Below are 27700 nucleotides of genomic sequence, written 5' to 3'. Positions count from 1 at the left end.
CCTCTGTATACCACCAAGATTAATGTAGTAAAAGTAGACTATTAATGTAGTAAAAATACTCACATCATACAGGATGTTGGTGTTTCATTTGTTGTTAGTAAAAAAACAAACAGATTTTTTTTAATGGCAGTTTATTTTTTTGCAGTATTTACGAGGTAACCAACATCTCATTGTCACGACATAAAAAAATCACATATTTTGGATATTCTAATGATTATAATTGAAAGAAGCCTACATAGCCTACATCTACCATATGTACACAATTTACACAACATGACACTGAACATTAGATCAGCCACTGTAAGATACAAGGCATGTTAGCTGATTCAAGCCCTTTAAAACAGATAAAAATAAAAAAACTTACCAAAAATACTTTATATATGTAGGAAAAAGATCATTTGTACAACCCTCTTATACAAAGCACAAATAGAAATCCTCTTACCAGACAGCTCAGTACAAAAATGATTAAGTCACTTAATGTTAAGAAAAGAAATTCCAAAGTCATCTACGCTGCATCCTATCATTTCATTTTCTTAAAGGATAAAGTTTGTCTGATATTACATACAGTGATTTAAAACCTGTCAGAACAAGTGCTAGCTAGAAGTGCTAAACCTTCTGTAATCCTGTTGCTTGACTGTTTTTCCAGATTTGGTATTTCTATAAACAAACTTGATACAACTTGACTCTGAATCAACTCACCACATTAACAATGAATAAAAAGAAATGTAGAATATGACACAACAAATTTAAAAACATTATAACACTGGGCATGATATGAAAAATAAATGGCAGATTCATTACATCTAAGGAGACATGACTGAAACTACATTTTCCAAGTACATTCTTCATATTTTGTAAACTAGTGTTATAGAAAATACTGAAAGCTGAACTTGCACAACATATTAAATGTTACAAATGTATTGCACTCAATCAGCAATCAATCAAACTATATCTACACTCACTGATCAAAGTTTTTTTTTACAGTCTGTAGAATCAGAGCAACCTGAATCTTTTCCAGTATAGTGTCAGAACATTCCTCTGTCATAGCCTTATTGTTCTGGCGTTAATACTGAAAGAAGTCATTCAACAATACAACTCCAAAGAGTATTGTTTAGGACTTTCTGGATTTAAAGCATGAAGACAATTTTTTAGATAACTTACACATGTATTTGTAAATAGAAGAAGTCAGATTAGTATATAAAAAGTTTCAATGATAAAAAAAAAAAAAAGTAGAATTCAGAAGAAAAATTGATAAAACACAACTGACTGCTGATGGGGAGTCAAGTTATATCACTGTTTATGGGTTTGGATATAAAAGGTGGCCAAAGCTCCTGGGATGGTGAGAACACAGTCTGAAGACATCTGGATGGTGTCATGATCTGGACTCTAAGCGGACAATGTGCTGACAGTAGGCTGCCTCTTGTGGTGGCTGCGTTTCCTCTTTCTGCAGTAGGCGTATAGAGCTGTGAGGGGGACGCAACTGACCGACGACGCCAGCAGCAGCACGATGAACACCTGACCGAAGACAGGATACGGAGTCACCTCTGACGTGCCCTGAAAAACAGACAGATGAGGATGAGGTAAAGAAAAGATCAAGGTTTTTCACTCATATATCAATGACCCTGTTTATATTCACACTAATACCCTGGTCATTATCTGATTTCTGGAGCTGTCAGATTGTTTAAAGGAGTGATATTTAGCTTTTTTTAAATGGAATTATGCATTTTCAAACATTTCCCTGTGGTCTACATAAACTATAAATGCTATACTTGGGTCTGAATTCTTCATTAATTCAACTCCACAGGTCCATCTTCAACCCTATTTCTGAGTAATGACACATAAAAGGTTGTTTTGAGCGCTGGCCCTTTAAATGCAAATCAGCCACTTCATGCCCCATCCCCTCCAGGTTATTGACTGTGCTGCTCTGTCCCGTTCAACCAACAACTAAACATTTTAGGTAATCGGCTCAAAGTTTGGACATATTTTCAGTATGGACTACAACTGCTGCTGCTGACAAACAATTATGGCGTACTCGGAGAAATGCTCGTTGGAAGTCTTAACCTTATATGTGCAAATGTCGTAATGTAACTAGTTATATAACATAACAAATTGAGCACGATTCGAAACAGGTTGTAGACATCCACTCGATTTTCACCGGAATGAATATAAAGATAGCTCTGAAGCACCTGGAGGGTTCAAATTCAAACTTTATGAACTATTAGGGTCCAAATACACAAATGAATGAACCAAAGACTAATAAAAGTGGGTTTAGAGAAATATGGCCCCTTTAAGCGACCATGTAAACAGGATAACCTGATCTGTTTTATCAGATAACAGTAGTAATCTGATTATGAGAAATCAGATTAACACAATACTCAGATGTCTTCCTGCATGTATACAGGTAAATTTGATTTATTTTGTTCTTTTACATCTGTGCATGTGTAAACACAATTAAAATAGTAGAAAACGAAAGTAATGTAGTCAAATATGAGCAGAAAACAACAGACAACAAACATACCATCACTACAGGGTGGGGAAGCAAAATTTACAATGAACATTTGGTTGTTTTTTCTCAGCAGGCACTACGTCAATTGTTTTGAAACCAAACATATATTGATGTCATAATCATACCTAACACTATTATCCATACCTTTTCAGAAACTTTTGCCCATATGAGTAATCAGGAAAGCAAACGTCAAAGAGTGTGTGATTTGCTGAATGCACTCGTCACACCAAAAAAGATTTCAAAAATAGTTGGAGTATCCATAAAGACTGTTTATAATGTAAAGAAGAGAATGACTATGAGCAAAACTATTACGAGAAAGTCTGGAAGATACTATTAAAGAAGAATGGGAGAAGTTGTCACCCGAATATTTGAGGAACACTTGCGCAAGTTTCAGGAAGCGTGTGAAGGCAGTTATTGAGAAAGAAGGAGGACACATAGAATAAAAACATTTTCTATTATGTACATTTTCTTGTGGCAAATAAATTCTCATGACTTTCAACAAACCAATTGGTCATACACTGTCTTTCAATCCCCGCCTCAAAATATTGTAAATTTTGCTTCCCCACCCTGTATGTACGTACGTACTCCGAAAGAAATCTGATAATGGACTGGAGCATCTAAACCAGGGTTTTTTGATTATCACATTTCTTAAGTGCATGTAAATGCATCAGATCTGATTATTACAATTGTGTGATTACTCCCAGTTATTGGACTTTTATGGTCATGTAAACAGGCTCAGAGTGTGTACTCTTGTCTAGTTAGAGCAGGGTTAGAGCAAACTCATATTAGTTCAGGGGCTACATTCACCCCAATATGACTACAAGTGGAAAATAATAACATAGTAGCCCATAAATAATAATGCAAATTTTCTTCTTTGTTTTAGAGTGAAAAAAGTAAAATTACATTATGAAAATGTGAATAACCTAAACAACTATGTACAACCTGAGATTTCTTAAGAAATATAAGTGCAGTTTCAACAATATTAAGCCTCAGCTTATTATTAATACATTTACAGATCACAGTGGGTATACGAAGGCACAAAAGATTGTTTTTAAAGACATTCCAGGCTGCTCAGGTTATTCACATTTTATTGTGAAAGGATACTTTGAAAATGTAAATATGTTCCTAACTATTTTTACTTTTTTCATATTAAACCAAGAACAAAATTTGGAGTTGTTTTTATTTCTATGTTATTATGCTACTATTTCACATTGGTCTGAATATGACCCCTGAACTAAAACCAGTACGACATCCTTGACTCACACAACACACACGCATACTCCCCCCTCCCAACTCCCACCTTGTCTGCCCTCGAACTCTGTGTTTTCATCCTGTCCCCCAAATCCTACCAAACCCATTGAAAAAGTTCCAGCATGTGTCCTTATGTAATGTGTGTATACTGTATGTCTTATGTATGAGCTTGCAATATCGTCTGTTCTTCACTGCAAATTTTGAAGAAAGGGTTCTGTGGCGGCACAACTAGGTTGCAGCGGCTTGATGTGCCTAATCATCAATCTTAATTTCATTTGATGTACTGTACATTGTACTGTGCTGTCAAATGACAATCAAAGCTATTCTGATTCTGATTCTGATTGACTGTGAATGTCTTCAGTGTAATTTTGCACTGAGGGCCTGGACTGGACGCCTTGGTGGGCCGGTTTTGGCCTGTGGGCCATATGTTAGACACCCCTGATGTAGATGCTCAGTGTGTAGCATTATGTGAGATCTAGTGGTAAAGTTACAGTGTTTATTTTGTCCACTGGGGCCTTTTTTTGTTCAGGATAATAAATCTACTCCACACTCAGAAATAGTAGGTAACAGTTATACACTTTAACACTGAATGCTACCTGTTATCAGAGAGAAAATAGAAGATGAAGTCCACTCTGTATTTGGCAGGAGGTGGCTGAAATTATTGTAACTATTATTATATATTCCACTTTGGTGATTAGATTCTCCTAAATCCCCCTAAATCTGGCAGACTGTACCTTTAAACTCTGCTTGTTGTTTTGCCCTCTTTCATTTATGGGAAATTTGTACAACTATTCATGAATCCTTGACTAAAACTGGAGTAATACCTAGAATTGGATTTGCCCTCCTAAGCTGGATTTCACTTTAAGATCCAGAATAACAGTGGGGAAGGTTTTTGTTTTTTTGTTCCTGAATACAAAACTATTGCTGTGCTTTTTTAACCTGTTTCACGTCATCTTTTTTCTGGCAGTCTCCAAATGTGTTAATAAACAGATCTCTCATCACGTCTCATCACATTTTCACATGTTTATTTTCTGCTTGTAGTCCTTGTATGGAGTCAGTATTTTTAGGACTTTCACATCAGCGTATTACATGAACAGAGTGTCTATTTGCACCTATGTGAGAATCCACACGGCTGCTATTTCAGAACAACCTTCAGGCCTGAAAAATGAAGCCATGTTAGTGTGCCAGTGACCCCCATTTTAAAATACCCTACTTCTGACAAAAACATGGTTATTGCAAGTATGGTTGTTTGAACTTTCAGACTTCTGTTTATTGAATAAAACATTCTTTCCTGTCTCAACAGCTCGACTGTAGTTGTGGTTCATACATTACAAGTAAAACCATACATACGCTTGATGATATTGACGATGTCAGTAAGCTTTTTGTCAGCTCACTCATCACTTCTCTGATAAGTGGTGAGATGCTTTTGACATCCTGTACTTCCATAACTCCACCCCTTTGTCTACATATGGTCACTTAGGACTCTAGAAAACCAAGATGGTGACAGTCAAAACACACACTCCTGCCTTTACAACAGCAGCCTGAAAACCAATGGATGACATCACAGTTTCACTATCCAATTTTTGTAAACACCCCATAGTATTAAGGGTTAAAGTTAAACATAATGAAGGGTGTGGTAGGTGGGTCAGTCCCATCCATCTGCCCTGGTGACCTTGACTGACAGTTCATTCACCTAATCAGCATTCTGTTTAGTAAAAAAAATAATACTAGTAAACAGTTCTACTGTAGTTTTGGTTAATAATTTACCTACCCACCCTATTAACATAGCTTAGCTTCATTAGATAATGTTAGCATTTATCCAGTAACAGCCTATAATTAGGGCAGCTAGTGTTAATTAGTGTTTATGCAGTTTAGTAAAGTTGACATTACTGTTTTCATACACAACTTGACAACTGTTAACACATTTATAAAGTGAAATTATTTGTCGATGTCAAACATAGATGTTATCGGTCTTTTCATAATCTATCTGTAGTGTTAGCTGAGCTCCCCTTACCCCATCCGCTCATCCAATTAGGTCATTTCTGGATCAAAAAGACCAACATTGAGACTTCTGAACAAAAGTCACTTCTATTATGGAGTTTATGCTTTAAACATATAAGCACAGACACTAAAAATATGTAATGTAATATGTAATGTAAGTGTCCATAGCCACAGGGATTCGCTGGATGAACAGGCCACGCATTGAACTTTGAGCTGGGACACAGGGTCCCTGTGTGTGAGACTTTAGCCCCTTTTACACAGCACTTCTGTTGCGGGAATATTTCGTCTTTATTCCAGAGCGACATCTGTGTAAACAAAATGGTGGGATCATTAGGTTCCACCTTTATCGCAGCTCTGTAACGCCCCTGGAAGTAGTAACAGAGCTCTGATAAAGGTGGAATCATGATTCTGGAATGCTATGTAAACAGAACACCTCTTGTTCCGCAAACCAAGGTGTTGTTTTCATGACGTATTGTGCGTATTGTGCATGCCGGGTAGATTTAAAAATGAGCGTGGGCTGTGTACAGCAAACAAACATATCAATGCAACCAGAAAGATGCTGAACTAGGGAGACACCGAGCTGTTGTCACTTCAGGCGCCGGACTGTATCCATGCTAACATTTGTGAAACTCTGGAGAGGTTAGCCACACCACTATGCTTGGGGTATATCCGCCGTGGACGTGACGTCACACTGTATGCTGCACTGTCACCACCCCTTTGATTCTGGAACACAGGTCCGCTGTGTAAAAGTCCAGCCTGTCTCACCTCTGTTACTGCTTTGGCTTGACTTTGTGAATTGGTCAGTGGTGGAAAAAAGGTGGGACCACCATCTCACCTTTTTTCCAGGATCTCTGTGTAAAAGTGGCTTTTGTTTGTTGTTTTGTAGACTCGCGTCACTGATGTTAAACTTTGACGACTTTGCACTCAGGTGTTAGCTATAGACACCTGGGTGGAAAGAGCATCTGCCTTATCTGAAACTTGCACCTGTTTGTTTCATGACTTCACACCATGTGGTGGAGTGGCTGTGCACAAAAAAAACACTATATAGGTGGACAAAGTGTAAAAGTACAGAAACTTTTACACTGTCAGAAGTGCTTGTGTTGGCTGAGAAAAGACCCTTTGTCTTATCAGGACAGATTGAATTGATTAAATTGTGAATAGATTGCGCAAATGCCCATTTGGACAAGCTTGAAATAAAAAGTATGGATGCAATAATTGTTATAGAACGAAAAGAAAGTAGGTCTTACCAAGTCCTTGTTCCAGGCCATGTAGGTGGGGGTCCCTCCCATAATGTAGTTGGCGATGTAGAAGATGAAGAGGGCTATTAGGAGAATGGGACTGATTCCTGCCCACATGATCTTCCAGTACCAGTTGGGACGATGACCAATCATGTCTTCTATGTCTTTCTCAAACCTAGGAGAGACAAACCATGGATTATTCTGTATGGTCTGTTCAAATATGGTGTTGTTGGTTTTCACATGTACGATAATACAGATTATATAGGGTGAGATGAGATGTCAAGTGTGGCTTTTGTCCTCAGTGACTCATAATGATGCCATTTCAGTGTCCATTATGACACTATATGCTTGACTGTATCTCCCGGTGAAGCTGTTCAAAATCTGACAATAATGACGCCTTCTGCTCATTTCCAGGTTCTGCATTTGGATACAACAACATAACTACACAAACCTTTTGATTCCATAGATGTAACTGACGGTTATGACTTCAATGAGGACGACGAAGAGAAGGGAGAAAGTTGCTCCATAGTCGTTGAACATGGTGAACCAGTAATTCCCTGATGTGGTAGTGAAGCCCAGGCCGAGCAGCATACAGAACAAACACACCAAACCTGTAAGATACACACAGCACTATGAGCTAGAACAGATTGTTGGACTGAATTACGTTACACATTGCATTTTGGTGTTTTATATATATTTTTTCTTGTAGTCTGGAGTCACATCACCTGAGCAAAGAGCTGACATCTGACATGTATCAATAAACTACCTAAGGTGCTGGGCAGTAACCACGCACATCTAACAGTGTTATGTAATCAAATTCCTGAATAAACCACTTAAGTAGCGTCATTTACAGTTACTAAAAGTGTTGGTGATTGAAGGACAAAAAAGCAACCTGCTGCTTCTGTCGACATAAAAGCTCATTTTGATGGAATGAAAGCACAAAGTGGCTTTACACTAATGAAAACATATCAGAAAAAGGCTAATGTGGAAACTGTGCTGACACCATGTAACGGATAGATAAGATAATTAACCCATAAAGACCCAAACAGTCACTGACGACCAAAACCATCTACTGATCTAAAATGTTTAATAACTACTGATCCACTAATCCTGTCAATACATGTAAATAATTGCTGTAAAATACAGTTTATTATCTTTTCATGGTCATCAGATATGACCCATTTGGATGTTCAGAGGCTCCGTAGTGAACATGGAAACACCATCATCTTCTACAACATTGATTCACCAGTAAAACCCATGGAGATGGATCAATAACAGTGGATGGACACGCTTGGTTTATGTTCAGTTAAAGTTATATTTTGCTGAAAAAGTCACTTTTTCTTCAGTTTTCTCTGTTTTTGAATTAATAATCCTCAAGTTTAATCTGAGCTTTTATGAACATCCACATGATCAGTAAGTTAAATATAGGAAGATACCTGACATTCACTGAAAAAATGCAAAATACAGAGGATTATGGCATAATTAATTGTGATAAATCACTTAATAGAGGAAAAAAAAATTTTTTGGAACTGCCATAAAAGTAACACTGGGTCTTTATGGGTTAAATGGGTTTATTACGCTACAACATGGGTGCCAAACTCATGTTAGTTCAGAGGCCACATATAGTCCAATTTGATTTCAAGGGGGCCGGACTAGTAAAAAAAAAACAAAAAAACAGAAATCAGTGAAAAAAGTACAATTATATGTTGAAAATATTTACACCCACAAACTGTCTTTAAAAAAATGTGAATAACATGAACAACCATGAACCTGAAATTTTGTAAGAAAATTAAGTGCAATTTCAACATGTCATTATGTCTCAGTTCATCATTTATACATTTACACACTTACAGGTCACAGTGGGTCTACAAATACACAAAATGCTTAGTAACAAGCAGAATACTGTTAAAATAACCAGAAATTTCATGTTGTTCATATTTGTTCATGCTATTGACATTTTTGTGAAAGTACTGTTTGCATAAGTAAACATTTTCATGTCATTTAACTTTTTAGACTAAAAAGAGAAAAAAAATGTCATTGTCATAATCTATTGATTATTATGATCATATTTTACTGATCTGATCCACCTCAGATCATATTGGTCTGTGTGTGGAACCTGATCTAAAATGATTTGAACATCTTTGCACAAATATATTCCATGGGCTGGACTGTAGCCTTTGGGGGGCTGGTTTTGGCCTATGTTTGACACTCCTGCCCTACGATAACATATGCTTGAAATTTAATACTTGATGCTTCTTTCATTCATGCTTTGTGAGTAAACTGCTTTTTTTTTTTTCTGGGGAAATGTCATTGAGACAAAAGTGGCCACATACAGCCTTCTTCTGTTTTAATTTTTTCTGGTTTGATATTTGTTTAAGGATCACTTAGTAATTCCATCATAGTCACTGTAAGGATGAAAGTTATAGGGGAACACAGTCCACTTTGAATCCACATTGTCCTGGAACTTACCATTCAATACCTCAACGCTTACGGAGGAGAAGATCTTGAAGTCTCGGAGTGGAGTGGTGATGGCTGTGATGTTTCCCAACATGCTGCCCATTCCCAGAAGCAGCAGCATGAAAAAGTACAACACTGACCACAGCTGAGACAGCGGCATGTTCTTTATGGCCTCGCTGTAAACGATGAAGGCCAGACCGGGCCCTTCTACTGCCTGAAACACAGGGCACAAAAACAAGCATTCACAAAGAGAAGAGTTTTTCATTTTAGGTTTGGCTGGGATAGAAAACAGAAACCCTCAGGTGTTGATCTGAGATTGATAAAATTCAGTTTAAACAACACAACCAGACAAACACCCCCCCTCTCTCCTCTATCTTCACCATGTTCACTGAGTTATGAGCAGTAGCAGCAGTTGTGAAAAGACCAACATTAACCCATAAAGACCCAGTGGTACTTTTGTGTCAGTTCCCAAATGCATTTTTCTGTAGATTTAATCTTTCTGAAGTGATTTATCACCATTTATTATAATATTATCCTCTGTATTTTGCATTTTTTCAGTGAAAATCATGTATTTTCCTATATTCAATTCACTGATCATGTAGATGTTCATAAAACATCAGCGTAAACTCAAAGGTTATTAAATCAAAAACACTGAGAAAACTGAATAAAATACAACTTTTGCAGCAAAGATATTAAAAACTCAACTTAAAAACAACTGTGTCCATCCACTGTCATTGATCCAACTCTATGGGTTTTACTGGTGAATCAATGTTGTATAACATGACGGTGTTTCCACGGTAACTACGGAGCCTCTGAACGGTCAAATGGATCATATCTGATGACCATGAAAAGATGACAAACTGCATTTCACAACAATTACTTACATGTATTGATAGGATTAGTGGATTAACAGGTATTAAACAGTTACATCAGTAGATGATTTTGGTTGCCAGTGGCTGTTTGGGTCTTTATGGGTTAAAAGCACCAATTCAAAATCAAAGATGATGCTGTTTGCTGATGATGTACTATATTTTTTTTTACAGAAACTCCACTCACCAAAAACAAAAGCATAGTTATTTTATGGGTTGATGTAGCTCACATCAACACATCAGGCAGTAATCTGTATCTGTAACTGTCCATAGACCGAATCTTCTGGGATATTCTTCTTTTTTTCCCCCAACTAGAGGCTTGTTAATGCATGGTGGGAGATGAACCTCATTAAAATGCAGATCTGAGAGGTGTTAATACCTCCTTCATGCCCACTGCCATCAGAGCTGATGATTCATGGACTAATGATGCCTTGTTATTTAATTCTGGTTTTTGTTTGATCTTTTTTCTTTATTTTAATTGAGCTGATATAAAAAGTGAATTTCTTCATGGCCATCAAGAATCAGTCATGTTAAGGGTGTTATTATTATTATTCTCAAAACATTTATCATCAAATGGCAATTTATACAACATCTGATATCTGAATTGTCCTGTGTGATAACCCCCCCCCCCCCCAAAAAAAAAAAAAACTCCAGATTGGTACACAGAGTGGACATACTGCAAACGGAAAGACAATTTTCATGGTAATTAATGAATCGGGCTACTTAACCCATAAATACACAAACATCCACTGGTGACCAAAACCACCTACTGATCTGAAGTCTTTATCCCTGTTGATCCACTAATCCTATTAATACATGTAAATAATTGGTCTTTTCATGGTCATCAGATATGACCCATTTGGACGCTCAGAGGTTCTGTAGTGAACGTGGAAACACCATCATCTTCTACAACATTGATTCACCAGTAAAACCCATAGAGTTGGATCAATGACAGTGGATGGAAACACTGGGTTTATGTTCAGTTAATGATATATTTTACTGAAAAAGTCACTTTTTCTTTAGTTTTCTCTGTCTTTGATATAATAACCCTCAACTTTAATCTGAGCTTTTATGGATATCTACATGATCAGTGAATTAACAATAGGAAAATACATGATTTATACTTAAAAATGCAAAATACATTGCTTAATATTAGAATAAATGGTGATACATCAGTTAAGAAAAGTTAAATGGGAAGAAAAATTCATATGGGAACTGACACATAGGTAGCGCTGCGCCTTTACACTAAAACCTGTGGGAAACCAAACTGACTTGTGTTAGGTGAATAATAGATGGTCATGTAATAGTAAAGAATGAACCTTGTCTAGTTCTTGTGTCAGGTCACAATTGCCCAGGTCCAGTTCAGCAAACTGTTGTGGATGTGTTTGATTCAGCCTCTCCATCCATTCAAAGATATTATCCATGTTGATAGTATCTTCTGCTAAATTAAATGCATTTAGCAGCAGTAAGCGCACCCTGTTGAAGAAAGAAAAAAAACAAAACAATAAATAATTAAGTTTATCTCTTTTATATTTCTACTACAACTTTATGACACACACACCCATAATGTCCATAATGGGATTTCTCATGTCATGGAACAGGCATTTAAATACAAGCCCAGCTGTTCTCATACTAAACATGAGCATTTCAAGAAACTTAATATTTAATGTTTTAATTGTTCTGCTAATTGTACTTGCAACACTGAATTTATTATGATGAGAGTAAGAAAAAAAATGAGCCTGTTAGAGGAGTACATCTGTGGAATAATCTGGACCAAAACTTTAAAATATCTTCCTCAATTTGTGCTTTTAAAAGGATGTATAAATCCAGTATAATAACAAAATGGTGAACATTATCTGAGTAAGTGAAAATCTAGTTATAGAAGAATGCATAAAATAACATTTTATTCTGTATTGCCTATTTGTAATTAATTAATTAATACAGACTATCATGATTAGGGGATATTATCACATTTATTAATGATTGTATTTGTAGTAAATAATGAAAGTGCATCTAAATATTATAGTTTATAATCAAAAAGGTTGATTATGCAAGACTGGTTGTGTGTGAGGTGACTAAAAAAATGTATGTGAATGGTTTGTATGGATGCTTTTTGTTATTGTAAAAATATATATATATAAAAAAAAAGTGTGTTAAAGCAAAGGAAGCAGAATTAATTTATCAGTTTGTTAAAAGCAGTGTGAGTCTATAAAGTATACTTCTTCCCACTCCTTTTTGAGTGCCGAAAAATTTTGTTTGACCACGTTATGGTTCTTTGTAATCTGATGATTCTATGTGGTCGAAATAAAACTACACTAATTAACTAACAGTGGAAAACCATATATAGTCCATAAGCTGGGGACAGAATCATTCCTACATAAGTTCTGTTTAAATAATGTTCTTATAGTGTTACCAAGTAGTCCATATACAGTGTTCATAACATATAAAATAAAGTTGGAGGACTGAAATCATTTTGACTCAGTGCAAAATGATAACTACACATATGGGAAAGCATCTGTAGATGAAGCTGCCCATGATAAGTGGGCTGATAATGTGATGCCCCCATGAGGAGATAAGGCAGAAGAAGTGTCAGAGAGTCTGTGAGAGGCCACTTCGAAGGTTCCTATAGATTAATAAACAGTTGAGGAAGGCTGCAGACACTGACTATCAGGCTAATGGCAAACATTAATGTCACAACAGGTGCGCTTCAATCCAATTTTTTTTCATGTTTTCAATTTAAGCTTGGAAACATTACGGCAAAAAAACAAAAATGTGAAAAATTGTAAACATTAAAGTTGCTACACTTGGAGAGGTGAAGACGTTGGTGTATGGATAATAGGTAAAGAAATACAATGAAAACAGATTCAATGCATTGTTCAGCAAATTAATACAAGAAACAGATAGAAATGATGTAATAGATGGAAACAGCAACAAAGCACTGTCACAAGCGGCAGAAATAATTTATAAACAAATGCTTTGAAAAACTGTGACACAGTTTGAAACTATGTTATTTTGGTTTCTGGGGTCAAAAGTTAAAGCCAGCTTCAATCCTAAAATCCATCTAATACATCTATCAGCTCCTCAGACAACAACAACAACTCAAGGTTTAAGTCATTGCATAGAACAAAACATAACTGACAGTTTAAACCATGATGAGGATAAGGATGGCAATGATGAGGTAACTCTGAGAATCTAAATGTGGAATGGAAGCCTATGGAAACATGCATAAATTAGCATTTTCAACACATTAGGGTTGAGCTGTAGCTATGAACAGCTGTGTGGGAAAACCTGTGACATCTGTGATACTGAGTCACTCTCATTTACCACAACATACTGAAACACTGTGTCTACACTGGAAAAAAATCTAAATCTTACCAAGTGTACCAAGATAATTTTCACTTGTTCCATTGGCAGATTGTTTTGCTGGAATCAAGGAAAAAAATCTTGAATTAAGTTAAAAAAAAAAACCCAAAAAAACCTGCCAATGGAACAAGTGAAAATTATCTTGGTAAGATTTCTTGAAATAAGATTTTCAAGATCTATTGTCTAAAAATAAGTTCTTATATCTCACTGAAAAGTTACTCTTTGGGTGATTACGTCTTATTTTAAGTGTGATGAGATATTTTCACTAGAAATGAGAAAAATACACTTGGTAAGATTTAGATTTTTGCAGTGTACAATAAACCCACTGTCAAAGGTTCTTAGTAAAAAAAATAAGGTTCAGTTCTTATAATTACCCATTTGGACTAGTCAAATTCACCACTGTAAGTTTTTTATACACATTTATGATATAACTATAATATGATAAGACTCATTATCATAGATTCATACATATGATAAAAAATGGCCCCAGATTTGGTATTCTCAGACACAAAGCTCCACAAACAATTTCCCACTAGGGCCAGGCAATCTCAGAATCACGATCTGTGATCAATTTGGCTTATGATCTTTTCAGATATATAGATAAATATAGATCATGTGATTAACAGAATATAGAAATAACAATACTTCCAATACGTTTCTACTCAGCTAATATGCATATTCAACTGTTTATCAGTATAAGTATGCTATTTTATGAATGTTGCACTGACATATGTGTTTGTAGCAGTGATGTCATTGAGGTTATTCATTTATTTACCATTAAATATCATTATCATTTGACATTTATAATGATAATTTTGTGTATATCTACTCAAGTGTTCAGGTTTAGTTTGCATTAATCTGCAGTGTTTGTGTAATGTGTTGTTTTGTTGCTACTGATGGAATAATGACATAGGGCTGTCATAAATCTGCCAGCTGCAGGTCTTCTGAACCCCCATGTGCAGTGAGTCTGATTTACACAAATGCTGTAGGCTTATACAAGCGTGAAAACATTTTTTGATTCATTAGAGAACTCTAGCAGGACCAATTAAAATGCACAGTTAAGGCAATTATTGAAAACACTGCAGCTGTCAATTAGTGTGCACTTCAGTGAGATACTGTCAGTATTTTAATGTTGGTCCAAAGTCATACAAAGAGGCAGTTTCTAGTCATATAAAACAAAAAACCAACCAACAAACAAAAACCAACACACACAGCCCAAGCCAGAAACTAAAGAAAACTAGAAAGCTTATGTATTTGGCTATAACTCAGATGCATTTTATAAGAGGTGAGAAAATTGTGATTCAGATTGTTGATCTTGAATATACATAAAAAAAATGTCATATGATCGTTGGGCCAGACCGCCCAGGTGTTATTCCCACCTTTCCAGGCAGTTCTCATAGTTGACCGTGGCCTTGAACCCATAGATGGCAAAGGTAACGATGCTGGCAAAGATGGATGTTCCACTGTTGATGAAGGAAACAATGACGGCCTGACGCTCAAAGTTGTTGTTGTACTCGTTGTAGCTGGCGAAAGCTATGAGTGACCCAAAACCCAAACCCAGAGAGAAAAAGATCTGAGTGGCCGCATTGATCCATGTAGTAGGGTTGGCAAGCTGTTCCATCTAAAAGCAGACAAGTGCACATGCATATACAAGTGCAGACAAACACACATATCCAAAGGGCAAACATTAGCACAAGCATTAGGTTTGAAAGTGATACATTTGTGTTTTCCAGATATGCACAGACTTCTAGCTGTTCGTCTCATGTACACTACAGTTTTCAGGGTAAAACATACGTGTGTATAAGCTCATATAAGTGAACACAACCCTACCTTGGGTGTGAACATGTATTTGACACCATTGATAGCACCATGAAGAGTGACTCCCCGGATCAAGTAGATAATAAGAACCACATATGGGAACGTGGCTGTGAAATACACCACCTACAGGGGAAGACACATAACAATGCCAAAGTTGTTATCACCACATTTACCTATATTTCGTTACTCATACACAAATGGACAAAAGTATTGGGACACGGTGGATTCAGGTGTTTCTTTTCTAACAGGGGTTTAGGATACAAAAAAAATAATGACAAATGTCATAATATAGTTTTATATTGTGATAAATATCATATTGATTATTAATATTCATGTTTATATGTCAAATCAGCATGAACAGGACATCTTACAGCTGTAGACATGATGTGTCCCAATATTTTTGTCCATCAACATCAATATTTCCTTAAAGTTTAATGGGAGATTTTTCTAAGCGAGATAGGACGAAAGTAGATGGTTAGTTGTGGTAGAAAATTATTATTTATAGTCAGAGCATGAAAAATATTTTGGGAATTTAAAGGTACAACATTTAAAAACAGTCATGGATGAAAAAACAAAATCAATGTTGAGAGAAATTGAGTAAAAACCAAAAACTGAGGCATTTTGGAATCAAACATACCAATTCAAACTAAACCAACCACTGCAATGATATTTATAACAATTTAAAACTATGTTATGACATTTGTCATTATTGTTTTGTATCCCAGATCCTGTTGGAAAACAAACACCTGAATCCAATATGTCCCAATACTTTTGTCCATTTGTATATGAGTTAGGCAATTATGCTATGAGGCTGACGATTTGTAAAATTTCTACTTTAGAACAACCAAACATGGCCTACAGTTACCATCAGAGTGTGAAGAAGTACAGCAGAATTATCTACAGTCACTAGTAGTATCCACTCAGTCCGACATGAGAGGTAAAAGAAGTAGCGCTGCCGTCTGATTTAATATGTCCTTGGTTCGTGCTAGAGTCAATGAGACAGATGTTTTCCCCTCACTGGTTCATTACCTTGCACCTGCATCTGTTGAGCAGTTTCGCTTCACAGAGTATGTTAAAGGCTCAGTATGTAACATTTGCACACGTATGTGCTGATGCTAAGTATATTTTGGTATCTGTGCCATGTGCTGATGTTCTGGCATGAACTAATTTAACATAATGAACCATAAAGACTCTGTGTTTCCTTCCCCCACTTTCTGAAACATGCTGTGGTTTTCTTTTGATGTGTAAGTTACACAACATAATGTTGACAGAGGACGTGTACCATTTTTATGAATATAATAATATAATAAATTGGAATATAAGAAATAATAGGTAATTCATTCTTTCAAATTTGTAAGTGCAGGATTTACGACACAGTGTACGTGGAATGTTACCTTTCCAGTTGACTTAACCCCTCGAACAATAAACAGATACGTCACGATCCAGGCTAGCAGGAGGCACAGCGCCTGCCCCGTATGGACACCTCCATTCTCCTCAATGGACGAAGAGATGTTCAGTGTCTCCCTGTAGAAGAAGTACTGAGTAGCTGTCGCCTTTTCACACTCCTCTAAAGGTCCTGTTAGGTTGGCATTGAGGGGACACTCCGCCCACGGCAACTCGGACTGGAAAAGAGTACAGTAAAGGCAAGTTAGCCAACTAATTCAACACACTATGGATAAAATGACAGTAGTTTGATGGTTAAAGGCTCACTTGAAATGAATGAAACAGGTACCAGAAACTCCACCCATTGATGATATTGTAATAGAGACACAAATAGAGGGACGCCATAACACTAGCAAGACCTACAATCAAAGAAAGAGGAGATAAAACAGAATATTAAAAATCACAAAGCGCTTTTGTATGTACATGCAACTTCATATCGTCGCTGTTGGGTGGAAAACTTGTAAGTCCACTTTTGGTCTTTTTTTTGGTCATAAAATGATTCTATTGGTCAGTCTTCACATTGGCCTGAGGGTTTTAGAAATATTTAACCAATGAAAAGTGTGGAAAACTGCTTGTGACTACATCTCTTCACTCCATTCATTTATTTAAAATATATTCCGTTTTTCCAGTTTTCTGAAAAATAACTATTTTGGACAAAAGAAGTTTTCCCTTGACAGCAATAATAGCCTATGTAGCAAAACCCTGGGACCTAAATAACAATGATGCAAAGTGTGAAGCTGCATTTCTCTCATAGTACAGTATACAGGCAGCAGCAGACACCTGTATTCCAGTTTGTGCTTACCAACTCCTCCCAGATAAGGGCTGATGGCGGTCCATGCTCCGATACTACCTAAACGCATCTTCTGACCAATGGCAAGCTCCAGGCAGAATAAAGGCACGCCCTCCACTAGCAGCATGAAGAGGTATGGAATCATAAACCCCCCTGAGGAAGAAAGATGAGAGGGTTAACTTTGGACAACAGTTCATAATCATTTTCCATCTCATTAAATTGTCAGTTCACTGTGTAGTTCATGGTAAATGAACGACTTATTAAGCACATTTCATGGATCATTTTTGTAAATAATCAATCCTTTAATAGGCTGAGCATATAAAACACTGACATGGAATGTACAAGTGTTAAAGCAACACTACAGAGTTTTTCTGCCTTCAAACTGTGTTTTCAAGGTCATTTTGGTGGTACAACAACTCAAAATAGGTTCAATTAGACTTTCATCATCACTCCAGAGCGTCTGTATCGTCTGCACTGGCATTACGGAACTTCTGGTTTCAGGTTGTAACCCCTACACAGAAAAGAACTACAAAATTTGATTGTTTTATGGCAGTCTTTCTCATATAGGGGTACGCGATACCCCAGGGGTGCTTGACATTTGTTTAAAAAACTACATTAAATAAGTCATTATGTACTGAATACATGATAAATAATGAGAATTAATGCTGGAATATAAAACACAACAAATTCATTCATTTAATGAAACTGATACTCCTGACTGTATTTCATTTCATTTTAATATTTTTATTTTTATATTATTGTTGTTTAAGCTTTGGTAACATTTTAAAAACATTTCTATTTTATATTATTCAGGATGAGTTTATTTGAGTAATTAAGTAATAATTTTTTGTTGATAAAAGGATAATTTATTAATTAATGACCATTCTACTGGTTTTTCTTATCAGTGAAAGAGGGCACTTTTCAGTTTATATTTTGCACAAAAAAATTTCTCATGAAGATTTGTTATTTCAAATATATTAAAGTTAAATATATGTTGTTTATTTACAGTTTTGAAAATAAAAGCAGACACCTTTGGCACAGCAACAAAGTTTACCTAATTTTTTCTATCTAAAATGCTGAAACAAGAGTTGGGGGTACTTGGCTAAAAAATATATTTCAGGGGGTACTCCGCTGTAAAAAGTTTGAGAACCACTGTTTAACAGCATACATCACATCCCTCCTCCACCCTCAAAAGACGAGGCAGGTAAATGAAATTACGAGTGAAGGAAAGCTACAAACAGGCTAACGGTCATGGCTGAAGCAGTGAGGAAAGCAAAGAGGGTGAGGGTGTTGTCCGAAGAGGCAAAGAAAAGGAAGTGTGAGAGTGATAAAATAAGAGGCCGGACTAGGGTGAATATTGGCCCAGCTTTCACTCACTGGCATGAGCTGAAAGAGGAGCAGGGATGCCCCACCGATGGGGACCTGGTGGTGTTACTGTTGGACTAGGAAGGATAAATTCTTTTATAAAATCTTCTGCATTTAAGCTTATGTTTCAGGTCGTGTTATTGAAATCATAACTTTCCGTTTACGTGTTATCCATTCCCACAATGAGCAATCAGTTCTAGGCTGTTACATAGATCTGTTCATTTGTCGTTTTTACAATAATGTTTGTGTAAAATGCTGTGAGGCTACTTTACTTGGCCTGAAGACATGGTTGAACATTAATGGTCTTGCCTCAGGAAGTTTGCCAGCATCAATGGCTTATCAACAAATGTGTGAGTATTACTGAGATACAGATTTTATGACAGCTGTTACAGACAATACCGTTTCTTGACTTTAGGGGGACCCTGTGAGCAAAACATCCATGGTGTTGTTTTAAGTCCCAATGTAACACTGTATTAAGATGTAACTATGTTAAGGTTGTCCTTCACAGCAATTTATGATGTTTTTACTTTCAAGGCTCAGGCTGTGATATTTGGTGGCATCCAGTGGTGAAGCTGGAAATCGCAACCAAGTGAATATCCTCACCTTTTGAGTGATTATATACTAATGAAAACATAATTAATTTTACTGCTTTTCCTCACATAGATCCTAATACCCCACAATGTCTACATACTGGAAGTTTTATTACAAAATTATTGGATCTTCACTAGAGGAGCATCCCTCAGCTAAGTCACATAAACTACTGTAGCAGGAGCACCAACGTCACAAGTAAACACTCATTAAACTCTCAATGTGTTGACTAACCTCTGGATCTTCGCAGTCTGTCTAAAGGTAAATCTCCAGCTCACTGACTGGAGCTTCTGAAGCTGCACCGCTTTATCTGCAGAGGCCACTTCAACTCACCTAGCTGATATCTAACTCTACAACTACCACTTTTTTTCCTCAGGTTAATGCACCAGACGCTGCTCTGAAGTTTCAATCTGTGATGAGAGTTTGGAAAACTCAAGGCCACAGGGAAATATATCAACCTTATATTACCCCAGCTCCTCAGAAATGTGCCAACTCTGATATTTATATTGTAAATCGGAAAGTATCATTAACAACTCAGTCACTTATTAACCCTCCTTGCTGGCTTGCCAAGATTTTCAGTCAATTGTAATCCCCTAGGAAATCAACAATAGTCAATAATCAATTCAATAGTCAAGTGCATATAACATTCACCTGAAATGTTGTATTGATAAGAGAGATCAGAGTGGAGTTGGTGAAAAGAAAGGGTGAAACTTGCTAAGCTAATGCTAAGTTAGTGAAAACACTGTTAGACACCATAGTTTAATTTCTACTAGTTGATAACACTGGTCTACAAGGAAAATGCTTCCAGAATAAAAGTAATGAAATTTTACCACATGAGAGTCACTGATAAAGAAAAATCAAGTCAAAAATGCTGGTTGGCTGAACTTTCCAAGATACAGCCTTGGGTCAAGATGTGAAAGTCAAGAATTAACGAGAGAATGGGTTTGACTCAAAAGGAATATTTGTCTCAGAGCTACAAGATCTACTTCAAAACATTGTCTGCACATTACAATACATTCACTTTACAGGTTCTATTTAGTGGAAGATTTATAAAACTATTATATAAATGTACATAAACCAATATATATGTGTAATAACACTTAATCATAAACCTTGAAAACATCAGCAAACCGGCACTTTTGTCATTTATTTTCCAATTAATCTTATTAAAATCCGTAACATTTAGCACATTTAATCTCTGAAGCAAATCATTTCTAAACTAGAAGCACTCGGAGAGCGCAGACCTCCGCCAAGGCTGATCAGTGGGCCCCCCCGTGGGCCCCCCCACCCCCGATCACCACCAAAATTTAATCATTTGTTCCTTGTGCCAGTATCAACATTTCCTGAAATTTTTATCCAAATTAAAGGCACAGTAGGCCAAAAAGTAAGGGCACCCCCATTTTTTATATAAATTGAGATAAAATCCGCCTTCTGGATCAGATCCGGATCAGCCTTTGAAATGTGATAGAGGACCCCATTGTCAATTCCTGAGTTAAATTTCATGAGTTTTGGTCAATAAATAAGCGAGATATTGGGAAATGAAAATTTTGGCCCCATTTACCACAATGTTAACGAAAATTTCAAAGTGATCCAGAATCCAGGATTTCTTCCGGATCACCCCCAAAAGTTAATCATTTCTTCCTTATCCCATTTCCAACAAACCCTGAAAATTTCATCAAAATCTGTCCATAACTTTTTGAGTTATGTTGCACACTTACGGACAGACAAACAAACACAGACAAACAAACCCTGGCAAAAACATAACCTCCTTGGCGGAGGTAAAAATTGTAGACCAGTGTAATGTTAACATGTCCAGGGTGTATCCGCCTTCATCGATAGGTAGGTAATAGGCTCTGGAACCATCTGACCCTCATGAGGAATAATCCATAAGGAATGGATGGATGATGGATGGATTTATTATGGTATTTTCCACTGCATTTTGCATTTTTCCCTGTAAATCATGTATTTCCTGTATTTGATTTCCTATATTTAATTTAGATGTTCATGAAAACTCATAACAAATTCAAAGGTTATTTCATCAAAACAGAGAAAACTGTAGAAAAAGCCACTTTTTCCAGCAAAGAAATAAAAAACCCAACTTAAAAACAACTGTGTCCATCCACTGTCATTGATCCAACTCCATGGGTTTTACTGGTGAATCAATGTTGTATAACATGACGGTGTTTCCACGGTAACTACGGAGCCTCTGAATGTCCAAATGGGTCGTATCTGATGACCATGAAAAGATGACAATCTGTATTTTACACCAATTATTTACATGTAATGCTAGGGTTAGTGGATCAACAGGTCTTAAAAATGTAGATCAGTAGATGCTTTTGGTCACCAGTGGATGTTTGAGTCTTTATGGGTTAATGCATAAACACAGTCTACCTAACAGAACATATCCAATAGAGACCTGAGTCCTGCTTCTTCTGTTTGTGTCCAGTGGGACTTTTCATGAAAAAAATGCCTTTTAAGTCCTTGGCAAAAGACAAGTAATTTTTAATCTCCTTTGAATGATGCCACCATTTACATTTATGATTTCAAAGACACTTTTCCAAATCCAGAGAGCTGCAGTTTGACATAAAAAGCACCAGACTGAAAATACTGTATGTAAACAAAAACCTGTGAATGTCACTGCGGTGGCGTTATCAGAGTATGTTTCTGCAGCTTCAGCGTGACCAGACTTGTTTTGATTTTCACATCTTTTAATACTTTTACAGGGTGGGGAAGCAAAATTTACAATGAACATTTAGTTGTTTTTTCTCAGCAGGCACTACGTCAATTGTTTTGAAACCAAACATATACTGATGTCATAATCATTCCTAACACTATTATCCATACCTTTTCAGAAACTTTTGCCCATATAAGTAATAAGGAAAGCAAACGTCAAAGAGTGTGTGATTTGCTGAATGCACTCGTCACACCAAAGGAGATTTCAAAAATAGTTGGAGTGTCCATAAAGACTGTTTATAATGTAAAGAAGAGAATGACTATGAGCAAAACTATTACGAGAAAGTCTGGAAGATACTATTAAAGAAGAATGGGAGAAGTTGTCACCCGAATATTTGAGGAACACTTGCGCAAGTTTCAGGAAGCGTGTGAAGGCAGTTATTAAAAAAGAAGGAGGACACATAGAATAAAAACATTTTCTATGATGTAAATTTTCTTGTGGCAAATAAATTCTCATGACTTTCAATAAACTAATTGGTCATACACTGTCTTTCAATCCCCGCCTCAAAATATTGTAAATTTTGCTTCCCCACCCTGTATATATTCCTCTTTAAGAGTGATGTGAAATATGCTGAGGTATTGAATGTTTAGGTGTTTTTAATGTGTATTACCCGAGACCAGAGATGCAGTCCACTGAGCCACAATCATACAAACCTAGATGTTACTTCACGTTTTTTTCCAGTAATTTTCTTGGCTTGTAAAAGTTGCTTCATCTACAAGTAAAACAGAGCTGTCACTCAGAGCCCACGTAGGAGGACAGCACCCATGTGTTTGCCATAGCGGCCAAGCCCTTCATTATGCATGATCTATGCACGGGGCCATAAAAGACAATCATGTGTCATCAACATGTCAGATGGTGTCTTTGTAAAGCGGTAACATTAGGGGCAGTTTATTTCTTTGTTAATGTTAGTATAAATATCACACAGAGCCAGGCTACCTCCAACATGTCACGTATGTTTTTGTGCTCCGTAGCGGTCGTTCAGTAGCCCAACCAGAGTTCACCTATTAAAGTGTCCACTCTCATTAGTGCTTGAATCGATGATGCTGCCCTTATTACAGTGAGCTCTGATCCTCTGATTTACTCATAGTGACATGGTAACGGTTTTACTGTGCTGGAATGTAAAATGAGAAATTTCAAGCCCCTGAATCATAAGTAAAAAGAATAAATGGAATGATTTTCTGTGTTTAATCTCTGATGCTGAAAATTAAAATATTGCACTGTTTAAATGCTAGAGCATGGAGTGTGCAGGGTAGATTTCAAATAAAGTGTGTTTTTATACGTCAATATTTTTTCATTTTTATTTTTATTCATTCAGTATTTTTAGCTTTTATGCCTATATTTATTGTATGCAGTGTGTTCCCTTACTTTTAGACTTTTACAACCTACAATTGCTTTATTTCCAGTTTCAGATGGTTCTTTGATAACAGATGTAATCTGATAAGAATTTATTTGGAAAAGTACCAACAGAAGAGTCCATATACATGACTCATGTATATGACTCATGTTATTATGAATGGAAAATACCCAATGTGTTACATGAACTCATCTCAGTTATTATATGTTCAATTAAAATAAATGCATCTCTTTGGGTGTGAAATAAAACTGATGTGAACTACATGAACACATATGAATATATATAACACACTACCACTATAAACTGACACAAATGTGACGCAGCTATTTGTGACGTAGTCGTTTCACCACTACTATTGTAGTTATTAGTGTCTGTTTCTTATTAAATACTTTAAGAGCTTGAGTATTCAGAATTCATTTAATATTAAACACTTTATTCTATTTTATATATTTATTCTCAATAATTCACATGCCTTAGGTTAAAACTTTAGAACACAATTCAGTTAGAAGGTACAAACAGGGTTGTATTTCTAATTTCCATGATCTGTGACAACGTCTCCTTTTGCAGCAGACGAGCACTGTTTCATAATCGGTTCATTTGTACATCTCTATTAGTGCTGCCACTAATAATTTGTTCATATTTCTTAATCTGTTGAGTATTTGAGTATTTTTAATGTATGTATGTATAAATGTCAGATGTGAAAATGATGATGACTGATTAACAATCAATTCCAAAGCTCAGGGGGATGTCTTTGATCCAAAACTCAAACATATTCAGTTTGCTGTCACAGAGAAACTACAAAGTACTGACATTTTAGAGGATGAAAACAGAGATCTTTGGACTTAAGACAGAGTTTAAAGACTCAAGAAATGATGATACTGTAGTGTTCTCCACAGGATTTTAGGTCCATGTGCCTTGTTTAAAATCTACAGGCTGCTGCTGCATATCTGTATCAAGGTTTCACAGAAACAACTGTCCTATCTAGTAGAGCAGGGGTGTCAAACTCTTTTTTTTCCGGGGCCACATTCAGCCCAGTTTGATCTCAAGTGGGCCAGACCAGCAAAATAACAACATAATAACCTATAAATAACGACAAGTTTTTGTCTTTGTTTTAGAGCAATAAAAAACATTATATTATTCACCAACTTTCCCAAAAAAATGTGAATAACCTGAAAAAAAATTAGATTTTGTAAGAAAAATAAGTGCATTTTTAACATTATGCCTCACCTTATCATTTATACATGAACATTACACACAATGTTACACAAACATGTGGTAAGAGGCAGAATATTGTTAAAATTTTGGAGGTTTAAACTAAAATAAGAACAGTTTCTACAATATTACATCGCAGCTTATTTTTAACGCAAGTTACAGATCACAGTGGATCTACAAACGCACAAAACATTTAGTAACAGGCAAAATATGGTTGAAATTGCACAGATTTTTCTTAAGACATTTCAGGTTGTTCATATTTGTTCATGTTATTCACATTTTATCGTTATAGGATAGATTGTAAATGTAAATATTTCCATACTGTAGTGTTATTTTTTTCCACATTAAATCAAGAAAAAATGTGTATTTGTCAATTATTTATAGATTATACTATTATTTTACTAGATCACACTGGTCTGCATGTGGAACCTGAACTAAAACACGTCTGACACCCTTGATTGTTAATACCTTCAGTGTAATTTTTGCACTTTGCAAATTCATTCCACAGGCCAGATTGGAACCTTTGGCGGTCCGGTTTTGGCCTGCGGACCGAATGTTTGACATCCCCTGTAGTAGAGCATAAATCTGCAGCTGCAGAAACATGGAGTGGAGCTGCACATGTCAAATAAAAGGCTTAGAAATCACTACAAGCCACAAGTGTTTAATACTGTGGGTGGTGCCTGCTGGCAGGTGAGGGATTCAATCTACCAAATATCCTTATTTAACCATAAAGAGGAAATTATTAAAAAGTAGAAAACTGCTGAACTGAACATTTAATCAAAGATACACATATTTAAATGAATACATCTCACTAAAAATTAATTAGCAAATCTATAAATCACCATCAAACCAACCACAAAAATATAGCTGATACTAACTGTAATTTTATTTATTTATTTTTTTCCTTTCAGTCAGCACTTCCACCTGTTCCTATCGTAAGCCAGTACCACCAGTTTGCAAAATATCCTATCATGTATTCTTACATTAGTCTGTTTGTGTCTCTGTTTTGCTTTAATATCTACGTAGAAATGGTCGATAACATGTACTAAACCTTCTGTTTACACCATTCCAGACAGTATCACTTAATTTCCCTTTAATTCAATGCTGTCCTGTGAAATATTTATTTCAATTTGCAGTTACTCTGTCAATGATCCATGCATGAGCTATTACAGTCCATATCAGTCGCCCTCAGTTTACATATTATCCATTTTTACGAGTTCAATTCAGATGATCTGCCTTTTAATTACACACATTTCCGAACATCAGTATTTTGCATTTCATTTAAATGCACTTGATGATCAACCATTTGTACCTGATGCATTTGAACGCATCTCCCCATATTAACAATGAAGTGAATGTAAAGTATATTTAAACGAATACATCTCACTAAAAATTTATTTGCAAATCTATAAATCAACATCAAACCAACCACAAAAATATAGCTGATACTAACTGAAATTGTATTTATTTATTTTTTTTTAATCTATTTTTTCTCTACAGAGTCGGCAATTCCACCTGTTACCATCATAAGCCAATACCACCAGTTTGTAAAATATCCTATCATGTATTCTTACATTAGTCTGTTTGTTTGTGTCTCTGTTTTGCTTTAATATCTTACGTACAAATGGTCGATAACATGTACGAAACCTTCTGTTTACACCATTCCAGACAGTATCACTTAATTTCCCTTTAATTCAATGCTTTCCTGTTAAATATTTATTTCAGTTACTCAGTTCATTTTAGTTACTCCGTCAATGATCCATGCATGAGCTATTACAGTCCATATCAGTCGCGCTCAGTTTATCTATTATCCATTTTTTACGAGTTCAATACAGATGATCTGCCTTTTAATTACACACATTTCCGAAAACATCATTATTCGGAATTTCATTTAAATGCACTTGATGATCAACCATTTGTACCTGATGCATTTGAACGCATCTCCTCATATTAACAATGAAGTGAATGTAAAGTGAGCTTTTTCACTTCAAGTGCATGTGGCTCAAACAGCTTTATGGAAAGTGATCGCATGTTAATTAGACTTTGTGTGCGTGGATCACCTCCCTGTACTCGCACCGCATGATCCACGCCACGCAAAAAAAGAAAAGAAAAAAAAAAAAAAAAAAAAAAAAAATCCACCTGCTTTGTTATTGCCACATATTATGTAAGTGCTTCACTGGCTGGAAATGGGAGACTTACCTCCTCCGTGCATTTGACAGAGGTATGGAAAGCGCCACACGTTTCCCAGTCCGACTGCATATGATACACATGCCAGCACAAACTGCATGGGGCTGTCCCAGTTCGGTCTGGATCCACCTTTATCCATGGTCCTGGTCCTGGAAACGGGTTCGGTTCCGCGGCTTGAATCTCTCAGACTCAGATCCCTGTGTGTGTGTGATGTGTGTATGTGTGTATGTGTGTGTGTGTGTGGATGAGGCTCCGCTCCGTTTTATAAGCTGTGATTGTAGTCTGGAGGAGGGTCTTCGCACAGATGAATGATTATTTTTGTGTTATTCAGTAACTACACCTCCCATGAGTCTTTGGTCTAGAGCTGCCGTCAAAGCTTCTTGGGCTATGTAGTATTTTAAATATGAAACCGCTCAAGTTCATTTTTTGTCTTTTTCAGTCCGATATATACGGTGGTCCAGAGGTGCAACAGCCCAAAAAATTATCCACTATAAGAAAAAAAAGAGAACAGCCCAAAAAATTAT

At 36.2% G+C, this 27700-nt stretch overlaps 2 protein-coding genes across 3 annotated transcripts in view; both read right to left on the bottom strand.

Annotated features, from left to right (window-relative positions):
• The window catches only part of LOC115435634 (zinc finger protein 239-like), a 695125-nt gene that overhangs the window by 243828 nt on the left and 423597 nt on the right, over nt 1–27700 (bottom strand). The window lies entirely within an intron of this gene.
• Nucleotides 124–27405, bottom strand: slc6a20 (solute carrier family 6 member 20). Of its 2 annotated transcripts, XR_003937714.1 has the most exons (12): nt 27189–27315; nt 17749–17889; nt 17214–17305; nt 16898–17125; nt 15516–15626; nt 15065–15306; nt 11642–11798; nt 9466–9667; nt 7448–7607; nt 7006–7171; nt 1071–1554; nt 124–1036 (listed from the first exon to the last, which is right to left on the bottom strand). XR_003937714.1 is itself a non-coding variant. In XM_030158142.1 (11 exons), exons 1-11 carry the CDS (start codon nt 27313–27315, stop codon nt 1387–1389), a joined length of 1794 nt encoding a protein of 597 aa, XP_030014002.1. In that variant the 5' UTR covers nt 27316–27405; the 3' UTR covers nt 124–1386. The 2 variants fall into 2 exon arrangements, 1 of the variants encoding a protein (XP_030014002.1); XM_030158142.1 differs by having other exon boundaries at nt 124–1554; nt 27189–27405.

This window comes from Sphaeramia orbicularis, chromosome 16, assembly GCF_902148855.1.
Source record: "Sphaeramia orbicularis chromosome 16, fSphaOr1.1, whole genome shotgun sequence".
Classification (NCBI taxonomy): Eukaryota; Metazoa; Chordata; class Actinopteri; order Kurtiformes; family Apogonidae; genus Sphaeramia; species Sphaeramia orbicularis.
Note: the sequence above shows the minus strand (reverse complement) of the source record. Positions and strands in the feature narration are given on the sequence as shown.